Source organism: Trachurus japonicus, chromosome 16, assembly GCF_045865225.1.
Source record: "Trachurus japonicus isolate A0001 chromosome 16, Traja_1.0".
NCBI lineage: Eukaryota > Metazoa > Chordata > Actinopteri > Carangiformes > Carangidae > Trachurus > Trachurus japonicus.
The window spans coordinates 2,712,232-2,726,855 of NC_140922.1; the positions used below are offsets into that span (position 1 = coordinate 2,712,232).

Sequence of the window (14,624 nt, forward strand, 5' to 3'; positions counted from 1 at the left end):
TATAATCCACCGATATTCCCGTTTACATCGCGTTCCTCGCGACCAGTGTATTTCATTCATTTGCATTGTGTGAAAAAAAAAGAAAAAAGTTTTAGCTAACGTTAGCTTCAGTGTCCTGACAAGAGAGGCTGACAGAGGAGACAGTGAAGCCTCTCTGCTGCTGGTACCGAGTCCAGACCACCAGTCCAGACAGTCACACCGCGTCCAAGCCGCGCGGACCGTGTCCGTGTGGGAGTAACGTTGCACCGGGAGTAAACAACGCGGTGGAACCAGACAACACAGGTCCGGTTGATCAGAAACACGGCTGTTGCCGCCGCTAAAAATACGTCTTTTTTTACACGATGCAAATGAATGAAACAGGCTGGCTGCCAGGAACGCGATGTAAACGGAAATAATAGTGAATTATTGGAGCTGGATGACTGCTGCTGCTGACTGTTTTGGACACCTGTAAAGATAAGAAATATTTCCTTTTTTCCCCTGGCTCTGGGCCAAGTTAATCGCTACCCAACGAATCGATAATCAAATTCGTTGCCAACGAATTTAATAATCGATTTTTATCGATTTTATTGATTAGTTGTTGCAGCCCTATCCCAGATAGCGGGCGCTAAATTGTTTGCACCCGCTAAAATATTGCGTGTTTGGTTAGCGCACGCAAAACAGCTGATCTACTAAGAGTAACCCGCTAAATGACAACACGTGCAAATCGGTTACATGCTGCTATTCAGACATGCCGCTATTTCGACATTGACTTCTAATTGTCGGAATAGCGGCATTAACATTATTTTTTAAGCGTCCCACTATTCCGACATTTTTTTTTTCATTGTCGGAGTAGCGGCACTTTACTATTTTTCAAACATTCCGCTTTTCCGACATTGATTGATTACGTTATAGTCAGAGTGTCCTTCTGATTTATTTTTATTTTTTCATCTGAGACACTGTTTCTCATACACAAATACATAGGCCTATTAGAGAAGAAAAAACAAACCCTCCAAGTTTAAAAACACACCGGCAGCAGCGCACACTGATCTGCAGCTACAGAGACTGTTATTATTCTGTCACCTGAGTTTATCCTGCTGCTTTACATTGTTTTAACATAGGTAAAAGAAGAAAAAAAGATTGTCTGGAATAAAGGGGCAGATTACATAAGATTATTCTTTTTTCTGCTCCCTTTTGTTGAGATTTGGGAGGTTTTTGCCTGATTTATTGCCCGATGCCATGTATCTCGCTTTCTTTCCCCCTCCCTCCGCCCGTTGTCTTCGTTGTCACTTTGTTGTCGCTCCACAGAGCGCACATGGCTAATTAATATGCACGTGCTGACCATATGGTTGTGTAGGCATTCCGGGGACGGAGGTGTGTTCACGTGCGCAACTGCGCACCATTCTTGGATCCAGTTATCAAAGTTGAGGTGCAGAGTTGTGCACGCACAGTTTGATAGATCTGAAAAAGGTGTAAATATTTTGGGCTGTCTTTTCACCGTAGGGCTAAGCAAAACATTTAGTAGCAGCAGTTTTACACTGCTTACTTACAGTTTTGATAAATGAGGCCCCAGGCCCTAAGCCCAGAGCCCAGACGCTCACAGCTGCAGCTCTCCGCTGTCCGTGGTGCTGAAGGTCACAGGTTAACTTGACAAACAAACTGCAGCATAGTTCTGTTTGTTTATCATGTGTGTCAGTTTTGTTTGTGACTTGATAGTTTAGTTGTTGAAATTAAGAACATCACTCCCTCATCAAACCAGTGATAGACATGCTGAAAAGAAAAGAGAGAGAGAGACGCGCCTGGGTATCGCAGCTGTAAAAAAAAAAAAAAAAAGACGTGTCGGAATAGCGGTATCAAAAAGTGTCGGACTACCGGCATGTCTAGATAGAGGGATGTCGTAATAGCGGGATGTCTAAATAGTGACATGTCGGAATAGCGGGATGTCTGAATAGCGGGCGGACCCCGTGCAAATCGCAGTATTCAAATTAGGGTTTTGCGCGTGGTAATCGTTTCCGCCATGGAGAGTGTGGACAGAGAGCTGGATGGACGAAGGGACAGAATGACATTTGATCCGATGCATACAATGACAGCACGTGTGTTCATCTCTCTCGCGCGCTCTGTTTAGATAAATAAACACAAATCGCTACAGGGCCCAACTCGTCATATACTGACGAACAGGCAGCAGCTGCAGCAACAATCACACACCTGTAATGTGTGTGTGTGTGTGTGTGTGTGTGTGTGTGTGTGTGCCGCCCATGATCCAGTGGATTAATAGAGAGCTCAGGTGGGACACACGGATCTAAACGCTCTGACCACTGACCAGAGGGATCAAAGACGGGTGAAGGCAGCGGTGACGGAGCTGAGCAGCCAGGTACTGGAGAGGAGAGGAGAGGAGCGCACTGCAGGACAGACGTGCCCCGTGCGTAACGGCGCGTAAATGACTTTTAACACGGCCGAAAAACTGTTACAGAATTACCCAGACGTGAGGAAATGCAGAGATGTAAGATCATGGGGCTCTAGTAGGCATCGCATCAATAAATGTATACGTTTTCACAAAGTTGTATCAGTTAGTACATGGTTTTCAGACGTGGTAAATAAAGACGCAAAAACAGCCACTGCAATCTCTTCCTGGTTTGGTAAATCACATTGCGTGCGCTAAATAAATAAATATGCATCTACTCCTCCCAGTATTTTGCGCGTTCTGGCAGAAACGCCCATGTTTACATATTCATCAAGGCAAACACGCTAAATGGATTGCACGTGCTATTTTGCCCGTTTGAGAGACGCAATCCTCGGTGCGTCCGTTAGTAGATCAGGTTCCACATGTGTTTGCGCGTGCAATCACGTTTGCACACGTTTTAATACACGCAAACCTTTAGTAGATCCGGCCATCAGTGCGCAGGAGAGTTAAGACAGATGGGCAGTGGTCAGAGCAGGCTATCCCCGCCCCACCATGGGGAATATCAGTTTTTATGCATTTTTACTTTTTTTGTAGCGTTAGATTTAAGTAAAAAAATACCTCGGACACAGCCGATAATCAGGGGTCCATGGCACTGGTCCGACCACCCATTGGTCCGACCTCCCATTAGTTCGACCTCCCATTGGTCCGACCTCCCATTAGTTCGAACTGGACTAATGCATCTGTAATCTAAACAGACAGGTCAGATATTTGAGAGCTGCCAACTTGAAATTAAAAAATGTCCTTTCACTGTACAGTCTGTGTTTGAAATAAAACGGAGTAAAAACTCTTTGGAAACAAACCAGAAAAATCTCTTAACCTATTTCTGCCTTATGGCAATTTACTTTTTAGCATTTTGCAGAAATGTGCAACTGCTGATTTAAAATCAAAGGTGCCAGATCTCTCCACACCTCGCAATCGTCCATTCGATTATCCCATTCAATCTTGCAAAGGAAAAAAAAAAAAAAAACGGTCAATATTTATTTTTTCTGTATATAATACGTTATAATTACCTCACTCGAGCCATACATCTCTATTATTAATGATATGTTCATGAATGGAGAGACATATCATGAAGTTGCGAGAAATGGGTGTCCAAATTCTCAGCTGTTTACATTGTGTTTATCTCTCTCCGCTCACCGAGGCTGCTGAGCAAGGAAAAGCCCGACGTTACAGCGTATATTAATTTATGTAATTATTCATATAGGCTCCACCTGTCAATGAGACACACGTGAGAGAAGAGGTGCAGTTTATTGTGTTTCACCGGGGAGGAGCTGTCATTACGCACGGCTTTTACGCACTGCTGCGCGCTCATTATAGTGTCCATAATTAAACATTGAAAAAAACTTCACAAACACAATAAACCGCACGTACTCTTACATGTGTGTCTCATTGACAGACAGGTGGATCGGGTTCTCTCTCTCTCTCTCTCTCTCTCTCACACACACACTCACTCACTCACTCACACACACGTGTATACATGTGCGCTATCTGTCTCTCTCTCGCTAGAAAAGTTGATTTATTATTTATTATTTGGTTTCCCTGTTTATTATTTGTTCTGTTTTTAGCTGAAAACAGGAAAACAAACACCACTGTTTCATTTTTTGGTTATAGAAAAACGAAATATTGACCGTTTTTAAATAAAAAAAATTTACTTTGCCAGGTTGAATGGAATAATTCGTTTTGTGCACGCTGGAAACGGGGATTTTTTTTTGGCCCACTCAGGTTAGATTTAGCTGAAATCTGTAATGAGAATCAAACAATGTTTGGTGACCAAGATGCGGTTGGAGACAGGATTTCTAATGATCACGTGACAAAATATTGCAACAATTGAAAATGAACTTTAATAGAACAAAACATAAATAACAAACAAATACAACTGAACAACACTCCTTCTCCCTCCTCCTCTCTCTCCTGCCTGTCTTCCTCTCTCCTCCATCCTCCTCCTCTCTTTCCTCCCTCCTCTCCTTCTTGCACCTCTCTCTCTCATCCACACATCCCCTCTCTCCCTCCTCCTCTGTCCTCCCTTATCCTCTCTCTCCTACCTCCCGCCCCACTCAAAGAAAATTGTGGAGGCAGTGCAGAACTGCATCCCAGTACTGCCTTAGGTTTCTGACCCCTTGACTGTAGTCCCTTTTGAGACGAGCAATGGTCTCCTCCAAGCGCCACCACTTTCTTCTTTGTGTGGGACGGGCTTGTCCTTGTCGGGCAGCTCTGGTGGTGACCTCCACAAGACGCTGCTCATCTTTCAGGTGCCTCAAAAAAATCCAAAGGCTGGGATGATGCCTCTGAATTTTGCTGTTCCACCTGCGGTGAAAAGCTAAAACAGCAATAAAAACATTGATGATTACAGTAATAACACTTACAGTTAGTCATCCTCTCAACGAAAGGAAATCATCTCTGGAATTCCAAAAAGAAATCAAAACACAGAGATGATTACATTTCTCAATTACTAAAACACTAAACCCTGTTGTCTGAACCAAATTCTCAGTTGCATGAACCCACTGATTGAATCAGTCTCTCTTTTGGCAAAACTATCAGCACTTTTCACCTGTTTAGACACAAATTACAACACATTTTCATTGTGATGCACCTGTGTTGCATAATGCTGAGCACAGGTGGCAAAAGTCAAACACAAGTAAAGCACAAGTTTCACCGGTTGAACACAACAACTGCAAATTGATCACACTTGTGTCCAATGATGTGAGGGAACATGTACTGTAAGCTAGTTCAAGATGAAGTCCTGTGGCCTGATCCAGTACAGAGAAATGATTCATTTCTATATTTTTGTACTTTATTTTTTACGTAGGCTTACTGCATACAAGTGCTAAATGCACAAGATTTCTGTTTGTTTTTGTACTGTACAAGTGCTACGTGTAAAATGCACAAGATTTCTGGTTTTTGTCCTTTTTTTTTTTTTTTTTTTACTGTACTATGTACAAGTGCTAAATGCACAGGTTTTTTGTTTTGCAAGAGGAGAAGATGAGAGATGACAGGGTGAAGGAAGAGAGGATGAGGGAGGGAGGGATGAACTGGGAAGAAAAAAAAAGAAGGAAGGAAAAGGGGATGAAATGGATGTTGGGAGGGAGGGAGGTGAAAGAAAGGGAAGGAGAGAAGTGCTACAGTGTAAATGCACAGGTTTTTTGTTTTGCAACATGCATTTAGCTACAGTGAACGATAAACATTTATTTCTACAGCTTCATGTGCTGAGCGTTGTGTTTTCTATTTTTCTATGTAGTGTTTAGTGGCTGCTCAGTAGTGTTTTTAATTTTGATTGACTGTCGAAGGCCTAAAGCCTGCCTACCTATGAAAAATGTTTAATATTCATTTATACCTTCAACAGAATTGTTGGTCCTGTTGTCTGTGGTCCTGTCGTAAACGTTCCACAAAGCTGGTGGAAACTGGCAGCCATCATCCACATAATTATGGGCGAGGTATGCGATGAAGGCTGCCAGGTTGTGGTGGCGCCGAATGATTCTTGCTGTTGATCTCTTAGTAGTCAGAAGTCTGAAATTCTGGCGCACCAGTGCCAATGGCAGGTACCTGTAATATGTTTTAGAATTATGAAATTGAACATCTCTTAACTCAGGTACAGGATATAGAGGTAATATGTAAGCAGCCTGTGAAGATATACAACATGTTGTGCTCTACAGTATTTATATTGGGGGTGCGAAGCGGACCGAATCACAAGTGTCACATCTCATTCCATTTAAAGCAGAAGTAAGCGGAATGTTTGTGTTAATCTAAGTCTTAAATAGTTGTATCTTCCGACAGCAATCACTTCTATAGAGTGTTTGGTCTGAAACACGGGTCTGTCAGTCACTCTGCTCTGCTCTGAGCCCAGGAGAAAACTTTCCTTGTATCCTACAACCTTTATCCAATGAGGAGAGAGAACGGCATAAAGAACACCTATGATGTCATGCTACAGATATACAATTGGAAGAATGAGCCATGAAATTAAGTGCCACTTAAAAATTCACCACATACCCAAGTGCCATGAACTTCAAAATGCAACGCCGAAGTCTGTTATGGTGCCGGTACTGCCTTGCAATGCCCAGCTCTTGGACTTTCCTCCACAGACTCTGGAAGTAATCATTATAAAAATAAAGATAATAATCTATTGCATCAAATATCGATTGCATATCACATCAAAAAGATGATCAAATTGATGTGGGAGAGGGGGATGGAGGAGAGGCACAACTCATCACAATCAAAGTGTTGCACCCACCTGCGTGAAGTGCAAGTAGCACGTTGATGACCGACTTCGAGGGAGTTCTGTCTGAATTGCTAACAGAAGGGAACTCTCGAAGTCGGTCACCATGCGTCGCGGCCTCCAACGATGCCCAGTTATGTGGCGCACCTTCTCTTTCACGTGGGCCAAGACCTGCCGGTACTGGCCCACCGTTTTACCGGTCATCAGGCACATGACCAGTGGTACCACTCTACCCATGTACCTGTAAAATCATAGGAGCAAACAAGTCCAAACTGTAAAGTGCAGTTATAGTATATATATATATAAAGTGCCTAATGTGGGGAGATAATTAGTTACATAGCACAAAATCAAACTAACTCACAACCGACTGAAATTGTAAATAATTACCATACATTTTATTGTATTCCTTTGGCCATCAGTAGGAACATTATTTTGTAAACTATGAAAGTCTCAATACATGTTTTATTATGTGTTCAAATGTTTGGTTTTACTGACCTGCCATGGATGGTCACAAACTGCCGGTATGGACTGGGGCAGCTTTTAAAAGTGCCATCCATGAAGACCTCTTGGCACCTGTCAATTCAGTCAAGATTATTAAAGCAGAAGTAAGTGATATATTTGTGTTAATATAAGTCTTAAATAGTTATATCTTCCGACAGCAATCACTTACATAGAGTGTTTGGACTGAAACACGGGTCTGTCAGTCACTCTGCTCTGCTCTGAGCCCAGGAGAAAACATTTATCGTATCCTACAGTTTTTATCCAATGAGGAGAGAGAACGGCATGCAGGGCTGTGTGTGCAGCCAAGGGAAGCCGTGAATGTGGCGACGTAGGGACGAGGACTGTTATGGTGCGTTCAAGGAAACTCGTATTTTTCCGACCGTGAAGTGGTACCAGTTCGATCTGGTACGAGTTCACGGGTCGGAAGTTACGAGTGGCCGTTATAGTGACTTTCACCGGTAAAACAGGTCGGAAAAACACGAGTGGGTTGCCTGAAACGCTACAAAGTCGTAAGTTGTGACTTGAAGCTGTAATTTACGGTTTCAAAAGCCTGCCTGGAACGCAGCATTAGCGAAAACGACTGGACCACTTACTTCTGCTTTAATATTCACAAATTTCTTATGAAATAACATTCAATTGTTGTCACATTACTACAATGTAATAATAGTAATAATAACAACTTAATTTGTATAGCACCTTTCAAATAATAACAAAATAACAATAAAATTCATTCCCAGGTTGTAAAATACTGACACTTGGGTTAGTGTCCCGACCACCAGCCCAAAGCGTCAGTAATTGACTACTTTGGAATGAGAACCACGTTCAGAGTCAATCTTATTGCAGCTTTAAATTAGGCTACATAAATAATTAAATATATGATTGTTTTTGTATAACTCCTGTCTATCCAGTGATTATTGCATTACACATGATTTGATTTATTTAGTCGAGGGCGTGTATTATTATTTGTGCCTCAAAATTTCTGAATAACAAGAACATATGGCAGAAAATTGACATAAAATCAAGAGAAAATATAAGCACCTGCGGAGTGTGGTGTAGTTTCGGTTAGTGGCAAAGATGAGGATCCCCCAGTCGTTATCCTGGTGTGACAGGAACGTCCTCCCACGCCAGGTTTCAGCCCACTCATCCAATATCGCGACCTCCTCCACATTATGGGGAATTGGAGGTATCACGGCGGCACGTGTCCTGTTGAGCTTTGACCGCACACGATTAAATTCAGGGATGTGGTCTTCCTCCTCTGCATCTCTCACTACCTCATCATAGACCCGTTTTACGGGCCTTGAGGGGTCAGCCCGGATCTTTTCAACCATCCTCTGAGTCAGGGAACTGGATGTGATGACATCTGTGTCGTCTGCATGGTTGTGCTGTGGCGCATTTAAGACATGTATATTTGGGTTGTCCTCGTCAAGGTCAAACGAGGCAGTTTGCAAATATGCATTGCATGTCTTACGACAACAGCGCCAGTAAATTTTTCCACCCTTCTCTTTGTTTTTGCTGTAACGGTACCCACGGTAGATGAGAATTCTCCCTCCTCGATTACCTGGCACTATTGATGCCATGACCGAACCGTTTGCACTCTGATATAGCTAGGCCTAGGCGTGCGTGCGTTTGTGCGTGAAAAACTACGGGACGTGAGAACGGTCAAATGTTTATTTTAAATTGTATGCGCTGTTATCATGTGATGACCAGCCTACTGCATTTTCTACTAAATGCGGGTAAATTTGAACTGAATTTTTGATGCCAATCTGCAGGGGAAGGCACGTGTCATAAACCGGACGACAAAAATGTATATAAACAGGACAGCTGATTGCAAAAAGAAAAGAAAGCCGAGCCGGGCTTCAGCACCGGGGAGAGCTCCCCAGACTACATCCTACTGGAAACCAGGCATGTGCAGAGACCTTTGGAGAGGCAGGTGCTCAAAAAAAGGGCATAGGCTACTATATATACACATACATGTATATACTGTATACACACATGTATATATACACGCAGTGTGTATATATATATGGATGATGGTGGATGATGTTACCAAGGGGAGCCAGGTCATTTAATTGAGGCTACATAAATTATTATTATTATTATTATTATTATTATTTGTTAAATGTTATTCTTCACACACACATGCAAAAAAAAAAAAAACGCTGACAAAAGGGCACTTTGGGCATCATCAAAGGGGACCTCTGCACATGCTGGAAACATTGACAAGTTAAACTGTAGTTTGTGTTAGAGGAGTAATTCATCTGACATAACCTGCCCCTTTAAAAATAAAAAGGTCCTATATGTTCCCCACTTTCCCCCAAGAAGACCCGGACACTGACCTGTCCTATGTTCCCCGCATTTGCCGGTCGATGAACAAACCGGGGACTCTCTCTCTCTCTCTCTCCCTCTCTCTCTCTCTAATAATATTTTTTATTCAAAAGACAACGTTTTGAGCGACTGGCTCTTCGTCGTATTTGACTCCGTACAGCAACAATATAATAACAATAATAATAATAATAATAATAATAATACATAGCCCCCAGACTGCCCTATAGTGGTTCAGTTTGCAAGTATGGTGTGTTTTAAATACATAAATAGGGTGCGTCCGGCACACACGTGGCACACGCCTGCTAGACGCACAGGGATGCGTAAAAACACAATTTTGACCACTTTATGCTGTTTAATTCATTTTTTAAAGTTAATTTTCGTTTCTTTTGAATTTTTGTGCGTATTATGGAGCTGTTTTGGTCCATGTTTTAAACCTTTTTCCCCTGGATAATGTTTTCCAAAGTTGCAACCATGCAGCGGGGTTGGAGTGTGTGATTGAAAACCGCCACGGTTTACGCATCGCTTCCTTCGGATGCCGAGACTTTGTGTTTATTAGTCTTAAAACATGAAAAATGCCAGAACAGGAGACGGACCCTCTAATAATAGGCTAATAATAATAATAATAATATAATAATAATACATTTATTTGTAGAGCACTTTCAAAGTGCTTTACAGAGATTAAAAACAATCAGGAGCACAATCAGTTACATTAAAAACATTACAAACAATCGCAGTTTTGACTAGACAGTGGCGCCCACATAATTATGCTGTCTGTACACACTCCAGCATGGGCGCTCCGGTGCACGAGCACGCACTGACCAGGTTGAGCACGCCACCAGATGCGCATTTCTCCGGCCCCTCAGCTGTGTGTCTGTGGGTAGCTCGTGTGTGTGTAGCCTGTGTGAATGTGTGCATTAATCCCTCTGTTCAGCATCTCTGTTAAGATGAATAACACAAATCTCCCCACAGAGCGCGAGCCTGGCACAGAGGTGCGCGCTCTGGCGCATCTGGCACAATCGGTTAACGGCACCGAGAGGAAACTGGCTCCGCTCCGTCCGTGTGTGTGTGTGTGTGTGTGTGTGTGTGTGCGTTTCCGAGAGCTCTCTCTCTCTCTCTCTCTCTCTCTTTCAATTTGCTTTATTGGCAGACTGTGATATACAATGTTGCCAAAGCATTGGGACAGCAGAGTTAAAACAAACTCTCAGAGAGAGAGAGAGAGAGACGCATGCTCGCAATGAAAGCGCTTGTCAGAAAGTAGCGATGACAGGTCGAACTAACGGGACCACCCATTGGTTCGACCTCCTATTGGTCCGACTTGTGGTTGATTTTGTCGGAGTAACGGGAGGTCGAACCAATGGGAGGTCGGACCAATGGGCATTTTGTCGGACCAATGGGAGGTCGGACCAATGGGCAGTTCCCGATAATCAGCCGTCCTCCTTGCCAGTTTTATAGAGAATGACTATTCAGCATTCATAAGTATAGTTCATTTTGACTGACATGACATAAGCAAATGATAATGTTATAAAACAGTAGAGAATTGTATGAAAGCAGTTGATAGCTACATGTCCAAAAGCATTTGCAATCTGTTCAAAGGAATGAGAAATTGCTACTAAATATTGTGGAGATTGTACTAATAGAAAGTTGAATATCCCTAACTTGATGTGAGTAGTATGGAGCCCATGTGTTTCTCTTATAGTTAGTGAAACAGAAGTTATGAGGTCAAATTTATTTTGTTTGGGACTAATGACAGTCAAGGATCCTTATCAGAAAAAAAAATCCATTGGGCTATTAAAACACTCAAAAGCATTATACTTTCTTTGTAGTGTTTTTTATAGGTATTCTAGTCTAGATAATGTTACAGTAACATCCTAACCATTGGACGTTATTGTCCAGTGCTTTCCAGTGCATGACTTAGCATATTTACACATAGTCGGCAAAAACTCACAGTCTCAGGTTATTACTGTAAACTATTGCAGTTATGTTCAAAAGAAATAAAAGTTTATTGTCAGTGATGCCATTTCTTTGATTTGATCCATACACACGACAGAACAAGGTGATAATTGCTTATCAACACGTTCTAGCAAACAGTGATAGAAACACAATTGAACTTGATGTATAACTGTTTTTTGTTTTGTTTATTTTTTTGTTTTAGATAGATAGATAGATAGATAGATAGATAGATAGATAGATAGATAGATAGATAGATAGATAGATAGATAGATAGATAGATAGATAGATAGATAGATAGATAGATAGATAGATAGATAGATAGATAGATAGATAGATTTACAGAATATTTACAGTGTAAAGAGAGGGGTGATTGGGGATAGAGAGGGATAAAGCAAGGGTGGGGGGGGGGGGGGAGTTAGAGTGAAGATGACTAGGAGGATGAAGAGCATAGGGAGTAGAAGGTATAGGGTGTAGAGTGTTTCTGACATGAACGTCCAGGAGCTGCGACTGCCCAATGTGAACATCCAGAAGCTCCAACTGGCCAACTGGAACACCCCGGAGCTCCGGCTGCCCAATAGGAACATTCAGGTGGTTCCTCTTTGTTTTTCCTGCGCAGCCAACTGAAAATACCCTTCCTCTTTGTCTTCTTCACATTTTCTTTGTCTGTCTGTTGATCTTTGTTCTCTTGTTCATGTCTCTCATTCTTTTCCTTTTTCTGAGTTTCCATGTCTTTTTGCTCTTGCCCGTTGTTTGTCACCTCGGTTCCTTCTCTTTTAGTTGTCTCTTTCTTTGTCTGCTTCCTGCGAGGCCAGAAACGTCTCTTCTTTTTCTGTGTTTTCACAAAGAGTTCTCTGTTCTCCTCTTCCAGTTGTTTCTCCCTGTTTTCAAAGTCTTTGTTTGTCTTTTCCAGTTCCTTTTTCTCCTCTTCCAGTTGTTTCTCCCTGTCTTCCAAGTCTCTGTTGTTCTTTTCCAGTTCTTTTTTCTCCTCTTCCAGTTGTTTCCACCCATCTTCCAAGTCTCTGTTGTTCTTTTCCAGGTTGTTTTTCTCCTCTTCCAGTTGTTTCCACCCATCATCCAAGTCTTTATTTTTCTTTTCCAGTTCATTTTTCACCTCTTCCTCCAGTTGTTTCCTCCCGTCTTCCAAGGCTCTGTTGTTCTTTTGCAGTTCTTTTTTCTCTTCTTCCAGTTGTCTTACTTTGGCCTCCCAGCTCTGCTCTTGCTCTGTGAGCTCAGTTTGGAGTTTGGAGTTTTTTTCCTCCAGACCTTTGAACTCAGCTCCTTTGCTCCTGAGCTGGGTTGTTGTCTCAGTGAGCTGCTCAGAGAGATTGTCTTTGTCCTTCTTCAGTTGCAGGATCTCATTGTCTCTGTGGCGGAGCTTTTCCAGCAGCAAGTTCAAGTTTAGCTCGTTCTCACGCTTGGAGGCCTCGTTCTTCTCCTCCTGTAATCTCAGACTTTTTTCCAGACGGGAACACTCCTCTTCCTTTTTGGTGATGGTGTCGAAGCAACTTTGATATTCCTCTGAGAATTTCTTTTCCCTTAGAGCCATCAGTCCCTCCAGTCTGTTTATTCTGTATTTGTTGTTGTGAATCCTGTAGCACAACTTCATCCTTTCATTCTCACATTTTTTCAGTTCTTCACTTTGGTGATGGTTTGCCTCCTCTGCAGCATGAAGGGCATTTTGCTGCTCGGGGAGTTCACCGTCGTGATTTTCCTGAACTTGTGGTCTGTGATTTTGACGGCCTGGACGGGCAGGGCCATTAAATCTCCTTCTTTCAGCCATTGTAATCTGAAATGAAGACACTGGAGAAAGAGTTGGAACTGCAGTTGTTCTACACTGTAGTGTAGTGTAGAGATTTATGAATAGTCTGTAGTAGTCAGTAGCCTGTGTAGACTATTGTTGTAGCTAGACTGTCCTACGTAGACTATTGTTGATCGTAGACTGCTGTTGTTGTCCGTTGACAATGGTCGTGCGTTGACTCTGGTCGTGCGTTAACTAACGTTGTGCGTTGACTTTGGTCGTGCGTTGACTCTGGTCGTGCGTTGTCTATCGTCTCTGTAGAGAAATGTACCTGGCTCTCATAAATGATACTGAGATGCAAAGTAGCTCTGTTGAGATACAGATAACTGAGTGATGTCATCAGTCTTTATTAGAACTTCAAAGGACTCCCAGTCAATGACATCATTCGGAAGTGATGTCATTGACACGTGATGGGTAACAACATAACTTCCAGATGATGTCATCATCGATTCAATCGGTTGCCCAGGAAACGGATACATTCTAACATCTGAGGGAGCCCCTGCAAATGAGCTGAAATGTCACACAATACACGAATTCGGTGAGCGATTTGTGTATGCCGCCATCTTGCGGCGGCGCCATTGCTGCGGTGACATGTGTCAGTCATAGTAAACTGATTCTCTATGACAGCATCATAAATAGGCTGCATTGGTGATGTTTAGTGCCCCCCAGTAACTGATTACGGTATCTTAGATGAATAGCAATATTAATTTAGGAATTAATCATTTGTTTGAGCGATTAGCAGGAAAGATTAGAGTAACAGGGAGATAAGAGACTGTATCATAAACAATATTCATACCGGTACGTTATGCGTGCTGACGTTAGCAAGCCAACAGCGGGATATTTAATCATGTGGACAGGCTACATGAATAAAAACAACAACAACTTGTGCTTTGTTTTAGATATTCAAGAATATTTTATTGATCAGCTGGCCTCCGATGATCAGAAAAAACGTCAATTACAGGTCTCTGATTTACGGTCAAAATGACCTGAGCTCCGGATGGGTCGGACATATTTTACACCGGCTTTTAGACGACCATGATCACATCATATTGAAGGGATCAGTGAGACATTCACAGACCGTCCACTGTCACCACGATGTGAAGGTAACGGTGAGAAGGGAGAGTAGCCAGGTTGTACAGGTCAGCTGTGACTGCGTCGCTGGCGGCTGCTGCTGCTGCTGCTGCTGCTGCTGCTGCTACTACTACTGCTGCTGTACCTGCTGCTGCTGCTGCTGCTGACACGCTGTACGTAACGTTACGGTATAAACACGGACACTCCTCCTGAAGTAAGGGGCTGTGTTTTGCTGATATTAGAGCAGTCGAGGACGGCACATGTCCTCCCAGCCTTCCTAGACATATTTACAGAAGAGAACAGGTCCACTTCTTGGTGCTTGCCTTGCATTC

The 14,624-nt window shown here is 42.6% G+C and overlaps 1 protein-coding gene across 1 annotated transcript; it reads right to left on the reverse strand.

Moving 5' to 3' along the window:
• Positions 1-4,814: 4,814 nt before the first annotated feature.
• LOC146971432 (uncharacterized) lies at positions 4,815-13,282 on the reverse strand. Its single transcript, XM_085801767.1, has 5 exons — positions 12,054-13,282; positions 8,187-8,517; positions 6,727-6,888; positions 5,769-5,977; positions 4,815-4,834 (listed from the first exon to the last, which is right to left on the reverse strand). The coding sequence occupies exons 1-5, from the start codon at positions 13,201-13,203 to the stop codon at positions 4,815-4,817; spliced, it is 1,872 nt and encodes a 623-aa protein (XP_085657893.1). The 5' UTR covers positions 13,204-13,282.
• Positions 13,283-14,624: the final 1,342 nt, after the last annotated feature.